The sequence below is a fragment of the Choristoneura fumiferana genome, chromosome 8, assembly GCF_025370935.1.
Source record: "Choristoneura fumiferana chromosome 8, NRCan_CFum_1, whole genome shotgun sequence".
Lineage (NCBI taxonomy): Eukaryota > Metazoa > Arthropoda > Insecta > Lepidoptera > Tortricidae > Choristoneura > Choristoneura fumiferana.
Window position 1 is genome coordinate 16,508,632 of NC_133479.1, and position 27,966 is coordinate 16,536,597.

Genomic DNA, 27,966 nt, shown 5'->3' on the forward strand with positions numbered 1-27,966 from the left:
TTGACAAATCCTAGACCTAGAATTATATATTCAGAGACACAAAATTTTGCCCTCTCTCCATACAAAATTAACTATTGAATTTTTTGCCGTTCTGTATGTAAATTTAGGGAAGCCAAATAAAATCCCAAATTTATGTCGCCAATTTATTAAAGAGATAGAATGTTTAAAAAGTTTTATTACAGATCTTAAATTACGTTGTTCTTACACACACTTAGGTACTCCACAAGATAAGGGAGTAAGTTATACTTACTATGAATTCAACACTAACTTTCGCGAGTAGGTACGTCTCTGGAGCATACGAAATATTATGTTTATGAAAAACTAATCTTCCTAGACGTTTTAAGCTTAAGATGTGGTATCTTTCCGCCATAAACATCATCTAAGTTGCTTTTAATCCTCCAAGACGTAAATCTCTGATGAATACAAAACATGTAGACACTAACATTGGCTGATTCACAATTTCTGTCAACTCACAATACAAACAAAGATACTGTATCTCTTTGAAAGTTGCTATTAGCAACTCGAGCATGGTGTTCTTTTCTTACTTAAACGTTTTGTGCCAGACACTCCCTTTAGAAAATATTATGTGTGGGCTCAGTCAATACTTAGGAAATTCGCCTACCTAAAGCCATATCTAGATGGTGCGAGAAATCCCGTGCGGGTTGCAATAGATTGCCGTAGATAATCGATTAAGGCATATTCTGTTAACAAGGTCCAGTTTAGGGATTTTTCTAATAAAATGAAAAAGATCCCTTTTCATCAACAAGTTTTAGTTGATCAGTATTTAATGTAATGACATTTTCTATAAAATATAATTGTTTATAGTAGTAGTTACCATTTATTGTTATGTTTCACAAAAATGCCTTTAAATAATGATTAACATAAAAAATCTGAGCTTAATTTTCATTTCATTATAGATATAGTGAATAATGTTTTATCACCGTATTTTGTCGGTAAAGTTCGTATTTATCTTGCTTTCTCAACTAGCTTACTGAAGTTTACTCGAGCTAATTGAGATAGCAAGATAAATACCAGCTTATCCGATAAAATACGATGGAAAAACATTTCAAAGATCTGTACTTAACTGTAGTACCCGCAATGGAATGCTCGCATCATTTTAATGAGGCATCTTAACGCAAATAGCATCGTCTCGCCTCAATCTGCCCGAGCTTCCTGAGGCGACATCGAGGCAATTACCGGGCGAAATAGGTATGTACGTCAGGTATACTAGCATAGTTCGACGACCTCATCGCTCATTTCTGTGCGCCTACGCTTTGGGGGTTTGACGGCAGGCTCGCTACCATCATCTTCTTCAATAATCTCCATGTCGCTGTCACTGTCTTCCTTGGACCTGGACGGGCCAGGTTTGGGCTCCGAGCCGTTGGAACCGTTCGCCTTTTCCTCGGCCTTAGGAGCTGGCATAGGTTCATCGGCGTCGGTTACCAAGCGCCAAGCTTTTTCTTCGTCTTCCTGCTGTAATCTCACTCTTACCTCGTAGTTCTGGAGGAAGTCGTCGACTAGTAAAGCACAGCCGTCGTTCAGGCCGATTTCTTCTAAAGTTTTATCATTGTTGTGGTCGGTTTCGCCAGGTTCTGAGGAGAGTACGATGAGGCCTTTTCCTTCGACGGTCGCGTCGGGAGCTTGCATGTTGAGGCCGTCTTTGAAGGCCGTGTTGAGTTCCTTGAGGGTGAGTTGTTTTAGGTTACAAGCCAGGGATACTTCAGGCTTTTCGGCGCAGACGTAGCATTTGGGGTTGGGGGGTGTTAGAGCTGCAAAAAACAACGAACGTTAGTGCAGTTAGTATCGACGCAAAGATGTAGCCTAGCTTTGTTTTATTCAATCGTCTTTCTTCAACTTTGTTCTACTGAGAGGAGCCCCGATAATTGGAAATTGGCTAAATTTGTTAATAACTAGATTTGTGAGTGCGTGATTTTCATAATTGTAATTAATTAATTTAACTAACATATTTGACTATTACGGAATCTGAGGGTCTATAGTGCTTAACGTTTCTGACGTTCGCGATCACAATCAAATGCTTTCGCAAACAAAAACTGACATTTATTGTGATCGCGAGTGCCAGAAAAGCTAGACAATACCTACAGCCTCTGGTTTTCCGAAATATGTTATTTAAATTATATTGATATCTCTCACCCTAAAACGCCTGGATGGATATGGACGAAATTTGGTAGGTACGCAAACTGGATCTGTAGGACGAAATCCATTCGCTTAGTCTAAAGACATGAATTACTGTATGGATGCTCCCTTCCCTATACGAAGTAAATGAAGACCACTAGTCAATTCGGGTTGGGTCCTGAAGGCCTTACTTGCATTTAGGCTTGGTATTCAAAACGTCTCAGTATTACACTGACCAAGTATGCAAAATTACTTGTTTATCTAATGCCATGATTACAAAATTGGCCAAGTTTCAGGAAGACTTGTCTACGTCGTGAAATGCACAAGTAGACCTTGATTGTATTAAATAGATTTACAAGACCAGACCAGATCATTTACCTACTAAAACATTATGGAGTCGTTTTACAGCCAAGTCATTCTGTCTACTATGGCTTAAAGTAGTGAGGGCGTTTTACAGACCAAGACATTTTGCTACCCGGACAATAATACAACTAAGGTGCTCTGCTCGCCAAGGCTAAATGGAAGTAAGGCGTTCAGGACCTAACCCGTCAATTCTAGAATTCCCATGGAAATTTGGGAAATTCCCAGAATTTTAATTAAATTGCTAGGCATAATGGTTCACGCGCTTCGACGCTAGTAAAAGCTAGCCATACACAAACGAAAGTAGAACAATTAAATTACAACAGAATAATGTAAGTCTAATTATTCATTTTCTTACTGCTACGCATAACTAGGCGATTCATAACTCGTTATCTAACATACCGTAACTCATTGTAAATTATCCATGACTAACTGTGGTTACCCTTTGCTGAGTTACCGTTATTCGTTACCGCCTTTTAAGCAATTTTAGCGAAAACTTGTAGTCCAGCCATCATAATTTAGATAACATTTGCATCTTTCTACTATAAAATTGTACAGCATCAGATTAGGCATTAATCATAACGTTTTTGCGAATCTTACTATTTTCTTCGAATTCGTTAAAGAACTAATGTCACTGACATAGCTGGAAAAATATGCAAATTGAAGTGGCAATGGGCAGGCCACATCGCTCGAAGAACAGATAACCGTTCGGGGAGAAAAGTCCTTGAGTGGCGACCACGAACCGGAAGACGAAGCGTTGGCAGGCCTCCCACCAGGTGGACTGACGACATCGTGAGAGTTGCGGGAAACCGGTGGAAGCAAGTGGCGAGTTGTCGTTCATTGTGGCGGTCTAAGGGGGAGGCCTTTGTCCAGCAGTGGACGTCTTCCGGCTGATGATGATGATGATGACTATTTTCTTACTAATATTATAAACGCGAAAGTTTGTATGGATGGATGATTAGATGTTTGTTACTCTTTCACGCAAAAACTACTGAACGGATTTGCATGAAATTTGGCATACAGGTAATAAATACCGTGGATTAACATATAGGCTACTTTTTATCCCGAAATAATGTATCGTTCCTGTGGGATGAAAAAAGGTTTAAACTACATAGCAATACTGCGCGAGCGAAGCCGCGGGCAAAAGCTAGTGAGCTCATAAAACGAGCAGCGCTGAAGCTTTCTCGCATCCTCTTCATTCCTTATACCGCAGGAAATTCGGAAAATCCCTTCTAAGTGCACTTCTGATTTCGCCACGATGGCGTTATGCGGAGGGGTAAGGTAACTTACTCTTCTCGGGCACGAAGTTGTCCGCGGTGATTGACCTTGGGACGCAGATAGACGCTGGAACAGCTCTCTATGTCGGTCGCCACTGAGAACGGCCTGTGCTCTCAATACGGCTAAACCCCCTACGATGGCGTTAGCGTTAACTTACTCTTCTCGGGCACGAACAGCTGTCCACGTTAGTTGAAGTGGTTGTGAACATAGAGACTGGAACAGCTCTCTATGTCGCTGTTGAGAACAGCGTGCGCTCTCAATGCGCCTAAACTCGCTACGATGGCGTTAGCGGCCGCTATAGCTAAGGGGTAAGGTAACTTACTCTTCTCGGGCACAAACAGTTGTACACGTTAGTTGAAGTGGTTGTGAACATAGAGACTGGAACAGCTCTCTATGTCGCTGTTGAGAACAGCGTGCGCTCTCAATGCGCCTAAACTCGCTACGATGGCGTTAGCGGTCGCTATAGCTAAGGGGTAAGGTAACTTACTCTTCTCGGGCACAAACAGTTGTCCACGTTAGTTGAAGTGGTTGTGAACATAGAGACTGGAACAGCTCTCTATGTCGCTGTTGAGAACAGCGTGCGCTCTCAATACGCCTAAACCCGCTACGATGGCGTAAGCGGTCGCTATGGAAAGGGGTAAGGTAACTTACTCTTCTCGGGCACAAACAGTTGTCCACGTTAGTTGAAGTGGTTGTGAACATAGAGACTGGAACAGCTCTCTATGTCGCTGTTGAGAACAGCGTGCGCTCTCAATACGCCTAAACCCGCTACGATGGCGTAAGCGGTCGCTATGGTAAGGGGTAAGGTAACTTACTCTTCTCGGGCACAAACAGTTGTCCACGTTAGTTGAAGTGGTTGTGAACATAGAGACTGGACCAGCTCTCTATGTCGCTGTTGAGAACAGCGTGCGCTCTCAATGCGCCTAAACCCGCTACGATGGCGTAAGCGGTCGCTATGGTAAGGGGTAAGGTAACTTACTCTTCTCGGGCACAAACAGTTGTCCACGTTAGTTGAAGTGGTTGTGAACATAGAGACTGGAACAGCTCTCTATGTCGCTGTTGAGAACAGCGTGCGCTCTCAATGCGCCTAAACTCGCTACGATGGCGTTAGCGGTCGCTATAGCTAAGGGGTAAGGTAACTTACTCTTCTCGGGCACAAACAGTTGTCCACGTTAGTTGAAGTGGTTGTGAACATAGAGACTGGAACCGCTTTCTATGTCGCTGTTGAGAACAGCGTGCGCTCTCAATACGCCTAAACTCGCTACGATGGCGTTAGCGGTCGCTATAGCTAAGGGGTAAGGTAACTTACTCTTCTCGGGCACAAACAGTTGTACACGCTAGTTGAAGTGGTTGTGAACATAGAGACTGGAACAGCTCTCTATGTCGCTGTTGAGAACAGCGTGCGCTCTCAATACGCCTAAACCCGCTACGATGGCGTAAGCGGTCGCTATGGAAAGGGGTAAGGTAACTTACTCTTCTCGGGCACAAACAGTTGTCCACGTTAGTTGAAGTGGTTGTGAACATAGAGACTGGAACAGCTCTCTATGTCGCTGTTGAGAACAGCGTGCGCTCTCAATACGCCTAAACCCGCTACGATGGCGTAAGCGGTCGCTATGGAAAGGGGTAAGGTAACTTACTCTTCTCGGGCACAAACAGTTGTCCACGTTAGTTGAAGTGGTTGTGAACATAGAGACTGGAACAGCTCTCTATGTCGCTGTTGAGAACAGCGTGCGCTCTCAATACGCCTAAACCCGCTACGATGGCGTAAGCGGTCGCTATGGAAAGGGGTAAGGTAACTTACTCTTCTCGGGCACAAACAGTTGTCCACGTTAGTTGAAGTGGTTGTGAACATAGAGACTGGAACAGCTCTCTATGTCGCTGTTGAGAACAGCGTGCGCTCTCAATACGCCTAAACCCGCTACGATGGCGTTAGCGGTCGCTATAGCTAAGGGGTAAGGTAACTTACTCTTCTCGGGCACAAACAGTTGTACACGTTAGTTGAAGTGGTTGTGAACATAGAGACTGGAACAGCTCTCTATGTCGCTGTTGAGAACAGCGTGCGCTCTCAATACGCCTAAACCCGCTACGATGGCGTTAGCGGTCGCTATAGCTAAGGGGTAAGGCAACTTACTCTTCTCGGGCACAAACAGTTGTCCACGTTAGTTGAAGTGGTTGTGAACATAGAGACTGGAACAGCTCTCTATGTCGCTGTTGAGAACAGCGTGCGCTCTCAATGCGCCTAAACTCGCTACGATGGCGTTAGCGGCCGCTATAGCTAAGGGGTAAGGTAACTTACTCTTCTCGGGCACGAACAGTTGTCCGCGGTGGTTGACCTTGGGGCGCAGATAGACGCTGGAACAGCTCTCTATGTCGCCGCTGAGGACTGCTTGTGCTCTCAATACGGCTAAACCCGCTACGATGGCGTTGGCGGTTGCTATGGCCGGGATTATGTTGCCTGCCATCGCTGTGACCAAACAAATCATCTTAATCAATTTTATTATTAATAATTAGATCATGCGAAAACTGAAGGGCTTATTAGTTCGGCTTGGCGGGGACACTGCTGCGCCCCTAGATATAACACAGCTTTATTCTTTGCGATTTAGGGTTTTACATAGTGTAAGTAGCACCCCACGTATTATTATCATAAGAGCTAAAGTATAGTAAAGGAAGTAAAATATAGTATTTATTTAAATAAAACCCCATGCAAAAAAAAACGGGCACCTATGGTTTTTGTATTTTATGTGCATGAAAACTTACTTTCTAAGCTTCAATGCCTAAAACCACTTTATACTATTCAATGTTATTTTTATTCTTTCCATCTAATGTATTTTTATGTGTATCGAATTGCAAGGGGGTTTATATTAACAATTATGGTTTTTTGGTGGCTTAAGCACAAGCACAAAGCTTTACTTATGCTAACAGTGTGAAAATACTTGATTATCAAAATTGTTGATCATTGTATACTTGTGGTCTGTGTTGTGATGGGTCTTTGGGACTTACACTTGATCTCGAAGCGCGACTTGAGCGGTATGTTGAAAATGTGCGCGCGCACGTTAGAGCAGGCCGTCACGAAGTCCATGGCGCTCTTGTCGTCCTTGTCCCACACCAGGTGGTCGCCGGGGGGACGCGCCGCCAGCTCGGCTTGCAGCGACTTGCACGCTGCCGCGAATACCTGGAAGAATTATAGGTTGCAGTAACCAATAGGTACGCTTTAAGCTCATTGCCCGTTGGACGTATTGCGTGTCGGACATACTGCGTGTTCGACACAAGGTATGTTAGTAACAATACAATACAAATATTCTTTACTGCACACCACAAATCAGTACAAAAAACTAGGTATACACTACACAAACATTCAGGATAGACAATAGGCGATCCTATCGCTTAAAAGCTCACAAAGCTTAGTAATGGGCATATTGTGTAAAGACTTGTGTCCTGGATTGTGTAGGTTTTGATGTTAGATAGTTTCAGTAAGTGTTGATCGGCTTGCAATTCGAAGTCGAAGGAGTCTAAGTAGTTAATTTATTACAAAAGAATGTGTTTTTAAAAGACCAGACCAGAGGCTCTATTACTTAAACATGTTTTTCCTCCCTCCTTGTCTACCACCTCTTGAACTCATAGGCATCTCATGAAATGGCAGGATTTCATGATCTGGCAGATTTTCCGATCGGACAGTTTGTTATATTAATTTCTCAGAATCGTTATTTCCTATAAATATCGGTTAATGTATACCGTAGGCGGCAGGCTAGCAACCTGTCACTATTGTACCGTTTTTGTCAAACTTAAAACCTATAATTGCTAAAAGTGGTTTCAAAGCGGTAATGTTTCATGTGCTCTGTCTACCCCATTTGGGAATACAGGCATGATGTTTGTGTGTTATTTCCTAGTAGCAAAATTTCCGTTCGGATTTTTTCCCAATATGCTTTTTTACTGAATCTTATTTTCTCAATACAGAAACATAGGTAGGCTTAGGTTCACATCGGCCAAAACAACACAAAAGAAGGAGCTCCGCCTGAGCGGGAGCTCTGTCGACACTGTCTGTGTTGATTCTGATTGAAAAAAAAAACGCTACTGTGAAAATAAGCTTCAGTAAAAAACATAGTGGGAAAAAATGTGAATGGAAATTTTACTACTAGGAAATAACGATTCTGGGAAATCAATCAAACAAACTGAACGGACGACATGAATAACATTTGCTTAGTCCTAGATCATTCACTTGAATTACTCTCACCTGCGCACACTCATGAACAGACCATACTCGCTGATCAGGCAGGCCGGAGTGCTGGGCGACTGCCTCATCCTTCCCCGGCAACGCGTCCCACGCCAGCGGCGTCGGCGGCCTCCGCTTCTTCCACAAGTTCTCCATCGAGAGCAGGTAGCGGATATCATCCCCAAATAGTTTGGAGAAGAGTTTCTCCGGATCGTAGTTGGTCTCTGCTGCCCAGGTTCTGGTGCTCTTGCGTTCTACATTGCCTGCTGATGTGCCTTCTGATGTTAGGGCTGACGAACCGGCGTCCCCTGTGAAACATATATTTTTTGCTGTACGTAGCCAAGCGCTTTATGGGGAAAGCTAAACAAAAGTGCGTACATTTTCTGGCATAAATTATTGTAATGAATTGGTCAGTTTGTTTAATTTGACTAATGGATGTGATATATACATCCAACAAAGTATAAAACATGAATACTGCTATCATAGTCAAAATGATGCAAAACAACAGGCACTTATAATATACAGGTACTTCCTACATAACTAATTGATTGAAATTAACAGTTTGTTGGACAATGCCTAATAATATACAGCAAATTTGTTATTCATTTAATTATGATTAGGACATCCAAGACTGGTTTTTATTGTACAAAACTTTAATTCTGTGCAAGGCTTCAAATTGACTTTACCCACTTGAATACTGATATTATTGGTCCCGCTTCACAGCCCTGATTGTGTGTGATTACATATTATAAATTTTAATGAAGTTATATTATTTCATACCTGCTGCTTCAGGGTCAGCAGTATCAGGGCTGACATCCTGGTCAGGGTCCTCTTCACCAAACAGCTGGTTAAAGAGATGCTTGGCCCACACAATGCAGTGGATTGGCTCTGAGGGGGTATTGCGGATGGTGCACCCCGGGAAACTCTTCTGGGGAGCTTTAGGCTGGCACTCGTAGCACTGAGTCAGACCCTTTTTGATGAGTTCCACCTGAATGGTAAAAAAATGGTTGTTGTTTACATCTATTTTTCTCTTCTCTTCATGTTCATGCATTAGGTAGATTCCAGGGTAGGCAGTTGGTAGTTTGCGCCACAAAGATTAAACACAGAAACAGATTAAATAAGATTATTTTTAGAAGATTATATAGAACAGCTTACCTGGCCTGCATATCCAGCAGTCCCTGTTTCAATGAGGGGCACCTTGGCTGCCAGGCACATCCTGTTCACATGGTTGCGGGCTACACGGTTGTCCAACGCATTCATCACAATATTGAATTGCTTGAAATAGCTGACGCTGTAGTCATTGCTGTAATAATTATAAACAAAACTACAGAAAACAAGTTTTTGACAGCAGTCCAACTGCATGACTTCACAGTTTATTGTAAATGGAACCACATGAGCTGAATATTTTTATTCATCATCGTATAATCCATAGGATGTCCACTGTTGGTAATAGGCTTCAGTGTCCAATTAAAACTAATTTAATCACTGATGTATAGGTTTAATAAGCCTTTGGTATGCCAAATTAATATCCGTCCCTTTCACTTGCATCACACTCACATATAAACATTTAGTATGCTGTGACGGATCCGTCCGGCGGCATACCAAAGGTTAAATGGGACTGGAGGCCGTATTGCCTAACATTTCTGACGTTCGCGATCGCAATCAAATGACACTTTTTGTATGGGAAATCTGTCATTTGATTGTGATCACGAGCGTTAGAAACATTAGGCAATATGGCCTCAGGCCAGGCATGTCTATATATACAAACAAAGATGGGCACACTTTTGCACACACTGTGAGACACAAAAAATAGGCTAAGTACCTAATAACAATAAAATTATAGTTTCATTTTAAGTGGAAAACTTATGAAATAAAATTAGATTTATATTGTTACCTATTTAATTATTTCAATTGAATGTTAATCATAATTAAAATCTTTCAATAGACAAAACTATTAGGTAAGATGATAAGCATATACACCTCTTGTTTACAATATCCGTATCCTTAATTTTAGGGTTATAAACATAACAGTATTGTATTGAACTATATGTTTACCTGATGACGCTGTCGTGATGCGCTATTATGTTCACGTTAGGATTGAAGCTGAGGGCACTATCCTTCGCTACCTGAGCCTTCGATTTCCCAACATGCTCTTTGTGAAACAGAAATTGACGATTCAAATTGCTTACGTCAATAGTATCGAGATCAATCTAAAACAAGAAACACGTTAAGACCACACCAAAGTAAAAATAAACAAGCTAACCACTGATTTACTCACGATTTCAATGTAAGGAAAGCCGGTTAAGACGAGATTCTTCAAAATTTCACAACCTATACCGCCGGCGCCTACAACCAAAATTTTGGAATTGGCGATCTCTCCAGTGAGTTTCTCATCGAAAACGCCCGCCACTCTCGCGACCATCGTGATTATTCTCTAGTTTTCAGTTATATTTATTCAAAATACCTACTAAATTAAATACTTTTACGAAATTAACGCGGAATGGCAGTGGCAGTCATTCATTAGTATAGTATAGTATAAATAAGTAACTTCTGTCAAAAATTGGCGTCACTTCGTTCGTTTGTAGCTCGTTCAGAAATGGTGATTAGTTAAGAAATAAGAATCGATTCACTTGCCACATTCGATCAAAAAATCGATTCTATTTTTATCCTTATCACATTTATTTTGTAAGCTAAAACTATAAAAAGAAAAACTAAAAAAATAAGACATGTTTAGTGTATTGATCATAATCAAATTACGCACATTAACTAAAGCAAATCCCTAATTTATAGTTTACATTTTACGCGCATGTTCACACCGACCGTAATTAAATAGTACAATACCAAGATAACTAGCTCAACATACGCCATCTTTTGACAGATGCCTGAATTACTTTGATCGAATGCTGCCGAGCAGCTGGGCTACTACGAAACTCGAAACTCGAGGTTCGTGTCGTGCGGTCCCTCTCGCTCTCGTATTAAATAGTATGCGTGTCAGAGGGACCGCACGACACGAACTCCTAGTTTAGAGTTTCGTAGTAGCCTTGCGGAGCAGCTCTAAGGGTTTCAAACGACTCACGATCATTCATTATTAAATGACAGTTTTCGCGTAGAAAAGTAATGTCCTCAAACATCCAAGGAAATGTCATCCTTATCTTCGTGATCATAGAACGCCAAGTACGTCATTGTATAGCACTTATTGAAGAATTATTTTGCACATATTTTGCATAAGCTTAGCCCTTAAATTGGCACTGTGCATCACCGTGTACGTTAGTTAATAAAAAATCCTATCATCAATATATATATTTTTCGAAACTTTTATGGCTAAAAACTACTAAATAATTTTATGATGAATGGTTGAAAAAATATGTGACTTGGCAATAATTTCAAATTAACGTCAGTGTCAAAAATAAGTTCAACGCGGCGTCGCATTTTAGTACCTAGGGAAAGGTTTATTAAAAAATTTCAACTTTTTTCTATGCAAGTTATGCTTATTATGTTTTGTGTTTTATGAGAAAATGCTAAAGTATACGAACAATTGGTTCTTTTGTGTACATTCAGCATGATAACAACGATAATCACTGTTAAATTAGAACGTACACCACGGTTACCGTCGCCAAGTTTGTGAAGAAGTACTTACATTCAACTACGGTAACCACCATGTACGTTGCCAACTACAAGGTGAATTAACTTCGGTAACCACGGTGTACATTACCAAGTTCCCTGTACATTTTTTTGATTTCAAATTAACGATTTTACGTCCCCTTGTTTATTTTAAATCTTTTTAAACAGTATGCTTTTCTTTCTTTGTCTGCAGTGCTTAACATAAAGTCGACCGCATAAGATTTTAGCTTTAATTCTCGTAGAAAATGCATGTTATGATTGTGGCTCTAATCCGGACGAGGAAATTAAACCGCACGCACCGCCACAATTCGATTCTGATGATAGCTCTGATGCACCTTCTCTAAACTCTTCTTTGGAACGTTTAAATTTGCTACACTGCTTATTGGATGAGTATGAGGTTGATAAATATATATGTATATCCAAAACCGATTGAATTCTGAAAGCATGCACGATGCTTCTTTCACCCATTAGAGAAAAAGTTCTGCCCTGGCCATCCACAGTTAATTATTATGATGCTTTGCCCACATTAAACTCTATGCAATCCATAGCCACGCCATCTACACTTGAGCGCGTTTCGAACTCAACCAGAGCTCATCTTCAGAGCAACTCATATATGCCCCTTTTTTACCGCTGTTGGAAAAACGAAAACACGAAATTGCTTTCGACAGGTCCACACTATATTTGATTTGGATAGGTACGAGTATTTAACTAAATGTTAACAAACTTCAGTTGCTAGATTTGTCACATTCAAGGGTTTAAACATTTTACTTGTCTATCATTGTAATACTAACTAGACTAGTGTATTTCAATACAGATAGTATGTTTAGATAGTTTAATGGGGAAATTTCAATATTAAAGACACCAATTGACGGTGTTTTGTTTACATTTAGTTAAAATACCTATACCAAATATACCAAAACCAAGTATAAATGATGTTTTTTTAAAATAATTTAGGTTTTTTTTTATATAAAAGTTTACTGCCTGATTAGCAGCGGTAACCAGCGTGTACACAAAATAATGTTACTTTGTTCTTATTGAATTGGCAATGTGCATGGTGATGTACATAGATTTTCTGAAAAACCATTAATGCTAGATTTTTTTTTTCATTTTTCTGCAGACCTTAAGACGGTATTAAATAAAGGTATGATACTGTATCACTTGTTTTTGTATTTTTTTACTCTTGCCAATTTAAGGGTTAGCGATCGTAAGGTCGCGGGTGAGCAAGGAAATTCTTTTAGTTAATTTACACTAAACTATCCCGTTTATTATCCTGTTCCTTTTGATACGTACAGTCAGTGGCGTAGCGTGGACTAATGTAGACGTGGACGAAGTCGTATCAGCGAGGCCCCTTTTCTATGGTCGCATCGCATTCAAAGAGGCCTCGTTTTTCGGCCCTTTTAAGTGCGAGGCCGTGGGCGAGGGCCCACTCCGCCCACGCCTAGCTACGCCACTGCGTACCTGCATGGCCCGCGATAAATAATATTATTTTGATCGCACTGTACTTAATATAAAATAGAAAAGTAAAGGTAAAGGAGTCAGCTAGACTAAACGTGTAGCAGAGAGTAGAGGTAAGGTGATTAAAAAATTCAATTAAAAATATTTTTTGTTTAATTCTGGCCCTCCTCTAAAATATCTGCCACTCTTTGGCCCCCTTTCAAGAAAGTCCACCACTGATCTATAGCAATGCTTATTGGATGACGTAAAATCTCACAATGTCAAGTGACAAGGGACGTGGGAAGTGTTATAGGTACATGGTGTATGTATCTTGAATGTGGTATTTTTACACTCCAGTCCAGTCACATGAAGTCAAGTGATCACCACCGCCCATGGACATCTACAGCATTGCGGCTGCCGGTGTGTTGCCAGAAATAGTACATTCGCCTTTAAAAGGCACCTATGTCGTAAAGATTTAGAAAATCTCCTTGCCAAGTTGTCACCATTCCGTTCTAAATTTTAAACGGCGGTGTACGAGGCAAAAAAATACTGTCTAGAGCGTTTGCAATACAATACAAACAATCTTTATTGATTGAGCACCTAAAATCGATATTGAAATACCAAATTAAAAATTATACAAGGTAGAAAACCAGAGGGGTAGATGGAAGAGTACCATACATTGAACGTGTTAATGGTAACTAATTATTCGCTGAGTACCTAGTGCGGCGATGAAACTTGGCAGCTGAAACATGGTTAAAGACTTATGCATCGAAGCCCTTCCCGTTGTAACGCTGTTGTTGTTGATGATCCTGTAAAATATGCAGAGCATTAGTCACATTATAACTGTTTCTAAACCTACGCTTCAGTTCTAATCTCTTTGATGACTTATACAAACCTAGTTTAATTGTATATGAAACAAAAGAGTAATTTTTCAGATAAACCCTTTGTTCCTCTTTCCGCACAGCAGCTATAAATAGACACTGTAAAAGGCTTCTTGCTTTATTATGGCGAGCCAATGTGGCCACACTACACGTGCACGACAGTTCCACCAACATAAAAGACGGTTAATGCCAAATGGATTCATTAAAATTGCTTTTAACTTTATTGTGCTCTAAAGTGGAACAGCGCTCGCTGTTTTATTTTTATAAATGTAATATTTCCCGATGACGCCGCGCCAAACAATTTAGCTTTATTGCGACGGAAAAGAGTTGTTAAATCGAGTTCGCGAGACCATTACGTTTTTGTCACCTAAGAGCAATTAGGGTTTCGTTTATTGACATTTTCGCCACCTTTCTGGGCAATAACACTGTTTTTAGACCCGAAATGGAGCGCGTTATACGACGGGGGATCAAATTATTGCACCGCAAAGTTCGAAAGCCAATACCAGTTTAGTTTGACACGCGTTTAGTACTATCTGTGGCACTCTGAGGGGTCTAATTAAGGTTGTTAGTGGAATCGTTTTCGTTCGGAAACGGCTGGACACTATTTTCCGCTCGAGTTGGTGGGGCCGGCTGTTTGCCGCGGTTTCATTGGCCGTTGCCTGATGAGTTCCGGTTTCGAAACGTTATGTATAATACCACTAATGTTGGCGGGAATTTCGGATGCTAATACAATTACGTTTGGGTACATTTAGCGCCTACTCATTTTGGATCTGGTTGCCTTGCAGACCGAAATAAACAAGATAGGTAAACTTTATCCTGTGGCTTTATCGGTACCGGTTGTCTGTATTGTCCGTGTCCCATAAATACCATATTACACAGGTTGCGTCCATCACAGTCCAGCCATTTTAGTACATTGTGTCTAAAGGGCGGTAAATAAGGAATTACTAACGAGCTTCTTTTAGAAGCCCGAAGTCGAAGACTGAGGTCTTTGATGAGTCGATGTTCGTAATTCTAGTACCACGTTACCCGTGCGACACTCAATGTTTTTCATCACATTTGCGAGTAATATTGTATATTTGTAAAAAAATACTAATATTTTTTCAAAAATTGCCGATACCGCTGGCTGCGATCTTGGCAGCGCCAGTTTCCCGCCCCTCCTCCTCCGCAGCATGCGCCTGACGTGCGAGCGCGAGGTCCTCCTGCAAGTCGGACAGCAGGAGCCCGCGCAGCGGTATTACATTTACCGACCTTGGGTTTCATGACAAGAACAAAAGGTCGAGGATTTTATGACCTGACAATAAATAATTATGTAAACTCTATTTTCATCACACTTGCTCGTAAACAGTGTCGTAACATGCAGGCTACGTGTTGCAGGAGCACGCGCACGTCGGGCGCATGCTGCAGAGGGGGAGGGCGGCGCAGAGCTGGCATTGCCAAGAGCGCAATCAGCGGTATCAGCAAATTTAAAAAAATATTTTTAGTTTTTCTTTTACAAATATACAATTTTACTCGCAAATGTGATGAAAAACATTGTATGTCGCACGGGCGGTACTAGAATTACGAACATCTACTCATTAAAGGCTAAAATTTGGGCTTCTAATAAACTCTCGTTCGTAATTCCTTATTTACTGCCCTTAAGACACAATGTACTATTTCAATTGAATTTTTATTAGTTAAGTACTTTTTCAACAGTTTGACGTCATACCTATTAGGTATATAGGTTCAGTACATTAAGTTATAAAATTATTAGTTAATTATAACTTAGAAATATAATGTGCCGACAGTAGTAGGTACACCTATATTGTGGGGTATCGATGGATAGGTCTTTTTAAACCATTGGGGGTGTGCTAAGACAATTTTTCTATTCAGTGATCTGTAGCGAAATATAAATATTCAACTTTAAAGTGCAAATTTTCATTGAAATTGAGCGTCCCCCTCCCTCTAAAAACTAAACTGTAGGGTGAAAAAATTAAAAAAAAATTCGAATGGTAGTAAATATATCAAATTTACAAGGAAACTTATTAGTAAATAATTCTTAAGCAATCTTAGCCGCTGTAATTTTCCTTGTAAATTTGATATATTTACTACCATTTGGATTTTTTCATATTTTTTCAAACAGTTTGTTTTTTTTTTTCGTAATGGCTACAGAATCCTATCCTGGGCGTGTACGACACGCTCTTGGCCGGTTTTATACGATATAAATGAGGTGTAGGTATTTAAGCAACTCTGAGAAATAACTATATAAAACCAAAGAGAATAGATGTCTCAAGACATTTTTTGACATCTTTCAAACTGCCACAATAACAATCAACTCTCATTTCACCACAATTCCAACATGGTACAAATGCACATACAATTTTTGTTTTCCAAGTAAATAGAGCTGGTAACTACACGCAAAATTAAAGTCGGTAACTTGCCGGGCATGTTAATTTACCCCAAAACTTCTTGAAGCCACCAAAATTGTCTAAAAGGAAGGATTATCTGTAGGAAAAATGCCACCAAAAAAAGGCAAGGATGCAAAAGGCGGAAAAGCAGCCGCAGCGAAAGCAGCAACCAGTGGCCCTCCACCGAAACCCAAGAAGATCCCACCACCACCAGCCTGCTTCACCACTGAGGACTTGGCGCGATACAAGGAGATATTCAGAGCTCATGATGAGGAGGGCACTGAAAAGGTACCTATAGAACAGGCAACAGTTTTAAGTTTAGGCGCTTTATTGAATCAGATTATGGTTTCCACTGGTAAATGCCGACGTTTACGCATAGAACTAGAGCAGTTACAGATAGCGTTTTATTTGCGCGTACGAGTATAAGCTCGTTTTTAGACGCGCGTAGGTACCTATTGGTGCGGTTTTGTTTTCTTCGAGTGTTGAACACGCAGTGCCCTTAGTGTAAGTTTTCGGTTACAAAATACGCATCGATCGCGTTCGCGTTATAATCTCGATTTGTATACAAACACGAACAGCGCCTCTAGCGGAACGTTTGCGATGTTCGTGTTTCCATACAAATTGAGATTTTAACGCGAACGCGATCGAGACGTATTTTGTAACCGAAAACTTACACTAAGGGTACAGGAATACGCGCGTACACGACACGCGCGTTAGCTTAACACGTTCGCGTGACCACCGTCAATATCCGACAAATAGGGTACTATGCGTTGTGACACATAGTCTAATCACGTCAGACTTTATAAAAACGTTAAAGGAACTACGTGGTCGGACGTTCGGTGTTCATAATAAATTGCAGTAGTTCCATCCTTGCGCCGTATCATATTAAATTACCAAAAATCTTGCGCCACATAGTATAACATTTTTTGACTCCAAAAGAGGCGACGCACACGCTCTTAAATGTGACTACTCACAGACGCACAACGTCGGTGGACGCTGTATTTTGTTCCCGCGCCTATACATTCAGTCATCCTGTTCACGTGACGGAGGACGCGCTCGCGCTGGTCGCGGCAGGTTGATTCAGCAACGAATTTGTCCACGCAGCTTTAGTATTATTTCAATATTTTTGTATGAATAATAGTATATTTTTGTTATATTTTACATTCTTAGTGATGTAAACTTTTACTCGGATGGGTTTTTTTATTGTGTTTAGTGAGTTTTTAGGGAATTTAGATGCTATGGTTCTAACTCAATTACCGACTTATTTCTCACATCTAAACGAGTAATTTCGTAAAGTATATGTGTGTAGTTCTTGCTGTGATAGTATTATGAATAATACTGCTAGATATTATTATCCTCAATTGATTTGAGAGCTTTTTCTTCTTTTAGATTAATAAAAAACTACGAGCATGTAAAATGCTTCTGTGCAAGTCTTCGAGGAAGTTCAATCATCTCGAGAAACATCACCTGACCCTTAAAGTGATGACGGGTAGTTTTAGCTTAGATGCAGACATGGGTTGTAACCCAGGAGGAGACGAAGGTTCCAGCGCGAGCAGCATTGGTAATATTTCTGTAGGTGCACCAATAACAGCAACGTCTTTCCAGCAAGTCAGCCACAAACTACCAAAGCAGCAAAGACTCTGACTCGGCTAGAATGTTATAGATGAGACGCATCCTCCAGTTCAGACAGTATTTTTGACAGTTTTGGCGCTGAAGCCGAACTAAATATCAAAATAAACAACAACCCAAGAAACCAAGGCATGAAGTACTCGGTAAGTATGAGGATGAACTAACATATCGGTATCATCTAATATTATAATAGAGTCTTAGGAAATTACTTTACTTTAGAGTCTATCTCACTACCACAAGACCCGGCTGAACTGCAACCAGACATAGATTTAGAAAAAACTCTTACAGAATAACTTTGCTACCTGAACAGGAATCAAACTCTAAAAATACCCTGACAGCTTCATTTTTACTCCCTGAATAGGAACCAAGTTCTGAAATTATTGATTGGTAGTGAAGTTTCACATCAAACACCACCCACCATATTCTGGAAGTAAAAAAGTTAACCAGCTCTCTATTTTTATCATCGGGAGATCATCCTAGCCATCTTCTTTTACTAGATACTGCAGCATCATGCTCTTAGCAACCGTTAACGACAGTTCTCCAGTATCAACACCGTACCCTGAAATGATGGAAACAGATCAAGGATCTCCACAGGCACAAGCACCGGGGAAGGACCGAGCTCAATTTATCTTTATATTTCATTAATGAAATACAAGATAAATTGGCTAAGCTACAACTACAACATACATCTCGTAGTATCAGTTCGTTACCATTCATTACCGGTTGCTGAGAGCATGATGCTGCAGTATCTAGTAAAAGAAGATGTCTACGATGATCTCCCGATGATAAAAATTAGAGAGCTGGTTACCTTCTTTATTTCCAGGATATGGCGGTGTTGGATGTGAAACCTCACTATCATCAATAATTTCCGAGCTTGGTTCTTGTTCAAGGAGTAAAAATGACGCTGTTAGGGTATTTTCAGTTTGATTCCTGTTCAGGTAGCAAAGTTATTGTGTAAGAGCTTTTTCCAAATCTACTTATGTCTGGTTGCAGTTCAGCCGGGTCTTGTGGTAGTGAGATAATCTCTGAGGTAAAGTCAATTCTAAGACTATCTAAAATCGCAGATGCTACCGATATAGTTAGTGTATCATCATCACACTTCCCGAGTACGTCATGTCTTGGCCTTGGCTTCTTGGGCTATTGTTTATTTTGATACTTGTTAGGCTTCAGTGCCAAACGATTGTCAAAAATACTGTCCGAACTGGAAGATGCATATACAGTCTTATCTATAACACTAGCCGAGTCAGAGACTTCGCTGCTTTGGTTTGTGGCCGACTTGCTGGAAAGACATTGCTGTGATTGGTGCACCTACGGAGACGTTACTAACGCTGCTTGCGCTGGATGGAACCGTCGTCTCGTCCTGGGATGTAGTCTGCATCTGATCCAAACTACCCGTCATCAATATATAGGGTCATGTAATGTTTCTCGAGATGATTGAACTTCCTCGAAGACATGCATAGAAGCATTTATTACGTGCTTGCAGTTTTTTATCCATTTAAAACAAGAAAAAGCCATTTGCCAGTATGATATGGCTGCCGTAATGTGACGTTGATATATTCTTATTTTATAATGTAGCATGATTTTGTGACACAACGTCATTTAACGGTTCGATCTTGTTGCCGTAATATGACGTTGCTTTATTCTTTTAGTATAACGTTACATCGCATTGTGACACTACGTCAATTGACGTTTCGATCATGTTGCCGTAATATGACGTTGCTACGTTATTGTAGTATTATGTTACGTCACTATATGACACAACGTCATTTGACGATTCGATAATATTGTCGTGATATGACGTTGTTAAGAATATGTATAATTACAATATCAGTTGTACGGTAGAACGTCTATAAACGGTGACGATTAATTCCGCATGCGCCGTAACGCTAATTATTTCTGTATACAGTCAAAGCTCAACTTGTAATGACGTGACGTCTCATTGTATGGAAAAAGTTGTGCGATATCGCATTGACCGAAAATTTTGGGCGTACGCGCGAACGTGTTAAGAGTGCAGCGTTTATAGGTAAGTACCTGCTGAGCTGGCAACGTTGCATTTTTGTTAGTTTTTCTCGATTATTCCATAAAAATTAAATGAAAATTAAAAATGTGGTCTGATAGAACTCTTCTTAATACATAAGTTGATGTGTCTACTCCAATAATTATTCGTTATAGACTTTTATTTTCTTTAAAAACCGTTAATAAACATTAATTCGTTTTTAAAGAATATATAAAACTCTATCACGAATAATTATTGAGTACACATTAACTTATATATTTAGAAAAGTTATGTCAGACCACATTTTTAATTTTCATTCAATTTTTATGGGATAATCGAGAAAAACCAACAAAAACCGGCCAAGAGCGTGTCGGACACGCCCGAAATAGGGTTCCGTAGCCATTACGAAAAAATAAAGTAATATTTTTCTAAGGGTTCGTAACCAAAATATTATTTATTCACAACAGGAGATACAACAATATGATAGGAACTATAAAAGTACTATAAAAAGAAAACACCATCTAAGAGGCCCTCCTGCGGCATAGACCCCCCAACCCAACACACTGGCGGCATTACCTCTCTGTACAGTCAGAGAAATTCGCTGGGAGAGGTAAGCGCTAGCTCTGGGGTCTCCTGAGGTCTCTATCAGCCGACAAGGCCCCATGAAGGCCCTCATGTCAGCTAATTGACCCAGGATTTCGTATTTTGTACGAAATATTCCAACATTCATACTCTTTTTTAAACTACTAATAATAGTAATAATTCTCCAGACACCTTAACCGTTATAGTTTTCCTTGTAAGTTTGATATACTTACAACCATCCTGAATTTTTTCAAATTTTTCCACCCACCGTTTTAAATTTTAGAGGGGGGGGAACGCTCGATTTTAGTTAAAATTTGCACTTTATAGTTGAATATTTTGCAAACAAATCACTGAATCGAAAAACCCTTGTGGTTTTAAAAGACCTATCCATCGATACCCCACGCTACAAGATTGGATGAGAAAAAAAATCACCCCCACTTTACGTCTATGGGAGGTACTACAAACTTTTTTTTTTTGATTTCTTATTTACCATTTTGTTGGCATAGCTCACATATATATTCTTGCAAAATTACAGCTTTCTAGCATTGATAGTCCCTGAGCAAAGCCGCGGATGGACAGACAGACAGACAGACAGACATGGCGAAACTATATCTCTTTTTGCCATTTTGACTACGGAACCCTAAAAATGCAACGTTGCCAGCTCAGCAGGTATAAACGCTCTTAATCCAAGCGGTTGGGTATCCCAAAAACGACCGTATATTCGCGCAGAAAAAATGCTAGTCTGAAACCGCCCCTAGTAATCTAGTTTTATTCTTTCTTTCCTATTACAATACATCGGTAACATCATTCTCCAAAATGACATCAACCCCTGGGTTAACTGGCAAACTGTACAGTATAACAATGTGGCAAAAAACAGAACTAACGCGGCTATCTTGCTCATCACCATCAGTTCGCCCTAAATGTCGCTGGTTGTGTCTCAGCTTGAAAGGCAAAGATCAAAATTACTGCTACTTACGGCTTTTTCGCATATTTTAGTTTCGGTACGATGAAAAAAAAAATAACTTTCCCATTCATCACTCAATTATCTACCTATTCCAAAACAAATCGTAGCAATTTCACGCAAGAAACACGCTAAAACCCTTTACAAGCTTACTCGAAGTAATTAGACCAAACCACTCTCAACGTAACCAAATCATTCTAAAGTTACTAATCTCGTTTGAAATTTAACCACGCTACGGTTACTCGTACTTTGCCAAGAAAATGCATATATTACCACACTCCAGATTATAACTAGTACGGCATAATTACTTAACCTAATTTTAGCGCTCGGTGTCCTCAAGTAGATGAAGAAGTACTTTGCGTGTTATGGGGATTATAAATGATATGACACTCACACGTCTCAGCGAGGGGGGGCTATTACGAAATTTCCCTCTCACTCTCGTATTAAATAATATACCTAATCAGCGGGACGGCAAGACACGAAGTATAGGGTCTGAGCCGACGGAAATACCTTCGAAACACGACTCGCTATGCATTTTAAAGAGGATGCAATGCAAAAGCCGTGGTGGCCTAGTGGCTTGACTTTTGTTCTCTTAAGCAGAGGATCGTGGGTTCAAACCCACTCGCATCTCTGAGTTTTTCGAAATCCATATATGTGAAATTACATTTGACGTTTATCACGAGCTGCACGGTGCAGGAAAACATCGTGGGGAAACCTGCACCAAACTGCGAAGTAAATCAGTGGTGTATGCCGTACGTGTGTGTGAAGTTCACAATTCGCACTAGGCCCGCGTGGGAACTATGACCCAATATGTGACCCAAGTCCGCTCATGCTGAAAGGAGGCCTATGCCCAGCTGTGGGAATGTTTTCTGGAATGATGGCTGGAATGATGATGATGATGAATACATAATTAGCTGTGTGTTTGTAACTTTGTCCGACCATAAATAAATTAAATTAGATTCACGAAAGGACGTAACTACCTACTTAATAATGTATTACCACCTCTTCTTATATCCGAAACTAATGTGTCAAGGTGTCAACATGCCATCACTTATTTATTTTGCACTTAAAAAAAAGTGAACGTCACAGATTATTTTCAAAACTCCCTATTCTAGATAACAAGCCCAAACACGGGTAGTGCTTTGTCTAAGACTTCCAGTGCCTAGCTTCTGGCTCCATAATCAGATCAGCTCGATGGTAATGGTACCATATTATTCTATTGTCATCAGAACTATGCACAAATGCCAAGTTTCGTGTCAATTTTATAATAACTAGCTGAAAATTTAGTTTAAATTTCAGCTACGTTCAAACATACAATATGGGGAAGAAAAAACATGCCTTCTCTTCTAGATTTTACGTTTTCCTAGAGCCTTTTCTCTACAACAGATTAAACGCCAAATGGGACATATTTTCACTTAGTTACTCACGTGCTAAGAAAACCCTCCAAGAAGAACTCCAAAAGTTATCTTACGAAGATACAGAGAAATTGTTGACTGTTCTTAAATAAAAACATTTTTATTTTCTTTTGTAGATAGGTAGGTACATATAATGACAAATACCATAATGTTACATTTTATAATTCACCTTAGGTATTAAAATCAAGATTTGTTTAATTTTATGCAAGTGTTAATTTTTTAGACATTAATGTAATTTTAATTTTTCTTGCCTGAAACACAGGATTATCCTAGTTCAGGCATCATGTGTTACTTTTTCCTTTTAAGTCTACTAGATAAATTGTATTACTTTGTAAGAAAGTATTTTGAATAAAGATTTATTTATTTATTTATTTATTTATTTATTTATACATGGTTACAGGTAATGCTAATATTAGCGTACTGAAAAACTAAACCAATTTATTTTATCCTCAGTTGCCTCTCTCAGTCATTCCAATAATGCTGAGAAAACTGGGATTCAACCCGAAAGGTGAAGAGGTGCAGCAGTTGTTCGTGATGTTTTTAGAAGACGATTTGGTCGATACCGTCGAATACCACGAGTGGTTGTTCATGATAGAAGCAAAATTAGGCTGGGGAGATGACTTCGAAGTAGCAGTCACTAAAGCCATGGGCGACTTAGCCCATGATGATGAAGAGACAGGGATATGCGACTTGGAATTTCTTAAAGAACAGCTCTTCAATTGGGGGGAGACGCTTCAAGAAGCCGAGTTCGTGGATTGGGTAAGACTCGCTATAAAAGACAAAACTTACAACGTCGAAGACGGGACCTTCAACTACGTGAAGTTTATAGAAAACATGAACGCTAAAGATGAAAGGATGGTGAAAGAGCCGATCAACTTCTTCAAGTTGGATCAGAAGACGCTGGCTGCGATGGCGATGGCTAAGGCTCAAGAGGAAAGAGAGGAACAGGAGAGGAAGGAGGCTGAACGAAAAGCAAAGGAAGAGGCCAAGAGACAAAAGATGATACTGGCTGGATTGCTTCCTCCTGATTAGAATAACAAAATTTCCATAGAACAGTTTCGTTGTACTTAAACATTTGTGAACAGTTTTTTGTAAACATTTCCAGCTCTTTACTATCATTGTTTCAATAAATACAATAAGATTTTCTAAAAGATTTACTTGTACGTTTTAATGAATTTTGAGAATATTATGGTTTAATTCTTTGAAAGGAACGTTATTGTTCCCGAAATTCCGAAAAAAAATTTAATAAAATAAATCTTTGTGATATCACAAAGACATGTCAACGAATGTCGGTGTAGGGATTTTCATGGTTCATTGGACGATTTCATATCGTTTATTACATTCGGATTCGATAACCGGAATATATTTTTATTTTATCCATGTGCAATTCCTTTGTGTAAGTAAGTTTCAATACTTTATTCGGTAAACTATCTATTTTTGTCAGCAGAACTAGTGTGGGCACCTCAAGAATTAGAAATTAGGTTTATAATATCATATCACTGAATGTTTTGCACTATGAAGAGAATGTGCTGTGTAGACAGAGACTTAATTTATGGTAGACAATATCTTTGAGGATTATCAAGTAGGCGAACTTCCAAAATTGTCACGGGTTATTGAAGCAGCGGGATTATTAAGCTAATCATTTACAAAAGAACTGAGCGATAAGTTAGAAAGTACTATTCAAGCTAGGGGTTCCGATTACAATTTCAAAAAAAATGGATTTGATGTTGGCGGACCCAGGACAATTCGTTTTGAAAATAGGGCGCTGTAACCTAAGAGCAATGTTTCAATTAATACGTATGTAGAAAAAAAAATGTCGCACGACCATGACCTTATAGGGGCGCTTAAGAACCCAGGAGGCTTCTTAAAACTATCCAGGACACTCCAAAAAACAGGACATGTTTTGGGAAAACAAGGCGTTTGGCAACCCGAACTGAAGTCATCATCATCATCATCAGTCGGAAGACGTCCACTGCTGAACAAAGGCCTCCACCTTAGAACACTACAATGAACAACTCGCCACTTGCATCCACCGGTTGGCCGCAACACTCACGATGTCGTCAGTCCATCTAGTCATCTAGTGGGAGGCATGCCAACGCTTCGTGGACGCCACTCGAGAACTTTCATCCCTAACGTTTATATGTTTGTCGCATGATGTGGCCTGTCCGCCTGCCCTTGCCACTTCAACTTGTATATTATTTTTAACTTTAGTATATGTGCAAAATAAATGAATAGTAGTAATAAATAAATATCATGGGAAACTTGGTAACAATTACCTAGTCCCAAACTAAGCAAAGCTTGTACTAGGATACTATCCAACGGATAAACATACTTATGTAGATAAATACATAAGTACCTAAATGGTTACGTAGCATAACATCTAAAATCAAATGTCATAAGCTTGATACGCATACGTCTAGAATGTCGAAAGCCTAAATGAATCACGTTCGAAATACATACAACACGACACGACTGGTCGAATGAATATAATATCGAAGTACAAAATGAATAATATTATTTGTCATAAACTTGATACACATACGTCTGGAATGTCGAAAGCCTAAATAAATAATATTTGTTATATAGGTATTTACTCGAAATCATTATTCTAACAAATCGTTACCCCTTAGTGTCCACATTATTACATATTAATAGGTAGGTTAGGTTCGTTAGATATCTTCAGATGCCCGAAAGGCAGACCGCCCAGAAATAGGAGCCCCGCGAAGCGGGGCTCCGTCGACATCAGGCGTGGGTTGCCTAATGCTGCTGGAAATATTATTATATGCAACTGATAAAAATAAACGCGAACATTATAAAACGCTTCATGAAAAATACGAATAAATAATAATGTAATTTGACTTCATGTATTTTGAACGTTATGCATAGTGAGCAGTATAGATTACAAACGTTATCAATTTAGACCGTAGAATTTTTGAATTTATGATAAATGAAGTTATTATTATCGTACGTTATGCAATTTGACCGTATATATTTTGATCGTATGAAAAACGAACTTATGACATTTGATTTTAGATCTTATGCTACATAACCACTTACTCGTAAATACATATTAAACATCCAAGACCCGAGAGAAAATATACGTATATTCATAAAAATATCGGCCTAGACCGGGGGTCGAACCCGGGACCTCAAGCTTCGTTGCCTCAGGTTGTTTAACCATTTGGCCATCTGGTCGTCAAAATAAAGGCTATAATGTCTTATGTTGTTATAGGTATAAACTTCAAGCATTCTTCTAAAGTCAAACACTTATGCACGCCCACTAGAAACGCAAAAGGTCATGCAGTTTAAACTAGGGTGAAATAAAACCAGCGAAGTGCGTGTCGGGCCATGCGCAGAGCAGGGTTCTGTATTAAAATGCGACAAATATTCTATAATAAATTAGTTATTTGAGTCGACCACTACTTACTCGTTAACGTGTAAAGTCTACACAGCTGAGATAATTTTTCTTTTAAATTCGTTACACAATGTATAAAAAAAACACATTTACTACACAGTAACAAAAATGTTCACTTCAAAGTTTTAGAGCGTTTTCACATTATCCAATCCGATATCGGATCGGATAATGTGAAAACGCTCTTAGGGCCTACGCTAGCCAGCGCGGGCCTACGAAGCGGAGCATGCGGGTACAGCACGGCTACTACCAAATTAGAAAATCGAAGTTCGTGTAGTTCGGTCCCTCTGACACTTATACTTTTTAATACGAGAGCGAGAGGGACGGTACGATGCGAACTTCGATTTTCGAACTTCGGAGTAGGCCCTCAGGTAAAATCCGCCGCACGCGCGCGTGCAGTTAGCGCTGTTCATCCTTCATCCCAGCCCATATACGTCCCACTGCTGGGCACAGGCCTCCTCTCAGAACAAGAGGGCTTGGGCCATAGTTCCCACGCGGGCCCAGTGCGGATTGGGAACTTCGCACGCACATTGAATCGCTTCGCAGGCTTATACAGGTTTCCTCACGATGTTTTCCTTCACCGCAAAGCTCGTGATAAATTTCAAATGTAATTCCGCACATGAATTTCGAAAAACTCAGAGGTGCGAGCCGGGTTTCGAACCCACGACCCTCTGCTTGAGAGGCGATAGGTCAAACCACTAGGCCACCACGGCTTTCATATTATTTTTCAATAGGCGTCCACCCGCTCTTTGCGAACTGTATCAGCTATTGTAGGCCCTTATATTTGGCAAAAGGATCCCTGAATCAAAGACCTGTAGCTACTCCTAGTGCCTTCTAGCTGTCCCGCAGAAAAACAATCATCCTACATTGCACTTTCGTAGTTTCCCAACTCGAACGCATTATACACAACTTCCGACGCTCTTCCTTAGGACTTTAAAATATAGTCAGCCAATTCAGACATAGCTGGGTCAAAATTATTTTCGTTGCATTGTTTCTGACCACTCTGTCACGATATTATTTATGTCTTCTAAGAAATAAAAAAGAATGTGGAGCCAATGTTTGTTTTTTTCGGGTTAACTAATATTTAACTAGAGAAAAATTAAAAATGCCACTAGGTTCCATAAAAAAAAACTCCGTGCCATTTTTTAGGGGACAAAAGCAAGACAATGAAAAGAATTTTGACCCAGCTACACGACAAAACTATAACAGTTCCGTTTTCACCACTTTGACTACGTAACCCAAAACAGCGTTCGTTCCCCATTCATATTCATGAGCTCCAGCATAATTTCTGCCTTAAGTAATGGGGCGAATAAAATGACGACTTTCACGTCAATTCACGACAGCACGATGCAATAATCAGTGCGTGAAATCATTTCCACGTTTTTAACGTTCACTCGTGAGTAATGAGACGTTTCTTGACGTCTCGGAAATTGATGTAACTTGGTAAGTTCAAAGATTAATTTATTGAGTCAGGCGTTACTTTGCTGCCTTTTCCTTTACATAAAAGTTTAGCCCTGAGCATCTTCAAAGCCCCTAGCAACGAGACTCTCCAACAGTTCCAACACAGAACTAAGGTCATCGACATAGCACAGAGAATTAGCAAATTGAAGTGGCAGTGTGCTGGTCATATCTGTCGAAAAACCGACAACTGGTAGAGTAAACGAGTTCTT

At 39.9% G+C, this 27,966-nt stretch overlaps 2 protein-coding genes across 2 annotated transcripts; one reads left to right on the forward strand and one right to left on the reverse strand.

The window, feature by feature from the left end:
* Positions 1–129: 129 nt before the first annotated feature.
* Positions 130–10,535, reverse strand: Uba2 (Ubiquitin-like activating enzyme 2). Its single transcript, XM_074091468.1, has 8 exons — positions 10,260–10,535; positions 10,037–10,191; positions 9,137–9,284; positions 8,762–8,969; positions 8,003–8,289; positions 6,772–6,943; positions 6,068–6,235; positions 130–1,769 (listed from the first exon to the last, which is right to left on the reverse strand). The coding sequence occupies exons 1-8, from the start codon at positions 10,401–10,403 to the stop codon at positions 1,228–1,230; spliced, it is 1,824 nt and encodes a 607-aa protein (XP_073947569.1). The 5' UTR covers positions 10,404–10,535; the 3' UTR covers positions 130–1,227.
* Positions 10,536–16,224: 5,689 nt separating this feature from the next.
* LOC141430055 (uncharacterized) lies at positions 16,225–24,041 on the forward strand. The gene is made up of 2 exons (XM_074090601.1): positions 16,225–16,589; positions 23,338–24,041. The coding sequence occupies exons 1-2, from the start codon at positions 16,410–16,412 to the stop codon at positions 23,914–23,916; spliced, it is 759 nt and encodes a 252-aa protein (XP_073946702.1). The 5' UTR covers positions 16,225–16,409; the 3' UTR covers positions 23,917–24,041.
* The last annotated feature ends 3,925 nt before the right edge of the window (positions 24,042–27,966 follow it).

Bases quoted from the DNA above. Each gene is read 5' to 3' on its own strand.
- Uba2 (XM_074091468.1), bottom strand. From the start codon at position 10,403: ATGGTCGCGAGAGTGGCGGGCGTTTTCGATGAGAAACTCACTGGAGAG. The intron at 8,970-9,136 runs GTAAGCTGTTCT...TTTACCATTCAG, and splicing joins CTGCTGGATATGCAGGCCAG to GTGGAACTCATCAAAAAGGG. The intron at 8,290-8,761 runs GTATGAAATAAT...TATGTTTCACAG, and splicing joins TGCTGACCCTGAAGCAGCAG to GGGACGCCGGTTCGTCAGCC.
- LOC141430055 (XM_074090601.1), top strand. From the start codon at position 16,410: ATGCCACCAAAAAAAGGCAAGGATGCAAAAGGCGGAAAAGCAGCCGCA. The intron at 16,590-23,337 runs GTACCTATAGAA...TTTTATCCTCAG, and splicing joins ATGAGGAGGGCACTGAAAAG to TTGCCTCTCTCAGTCATTCC.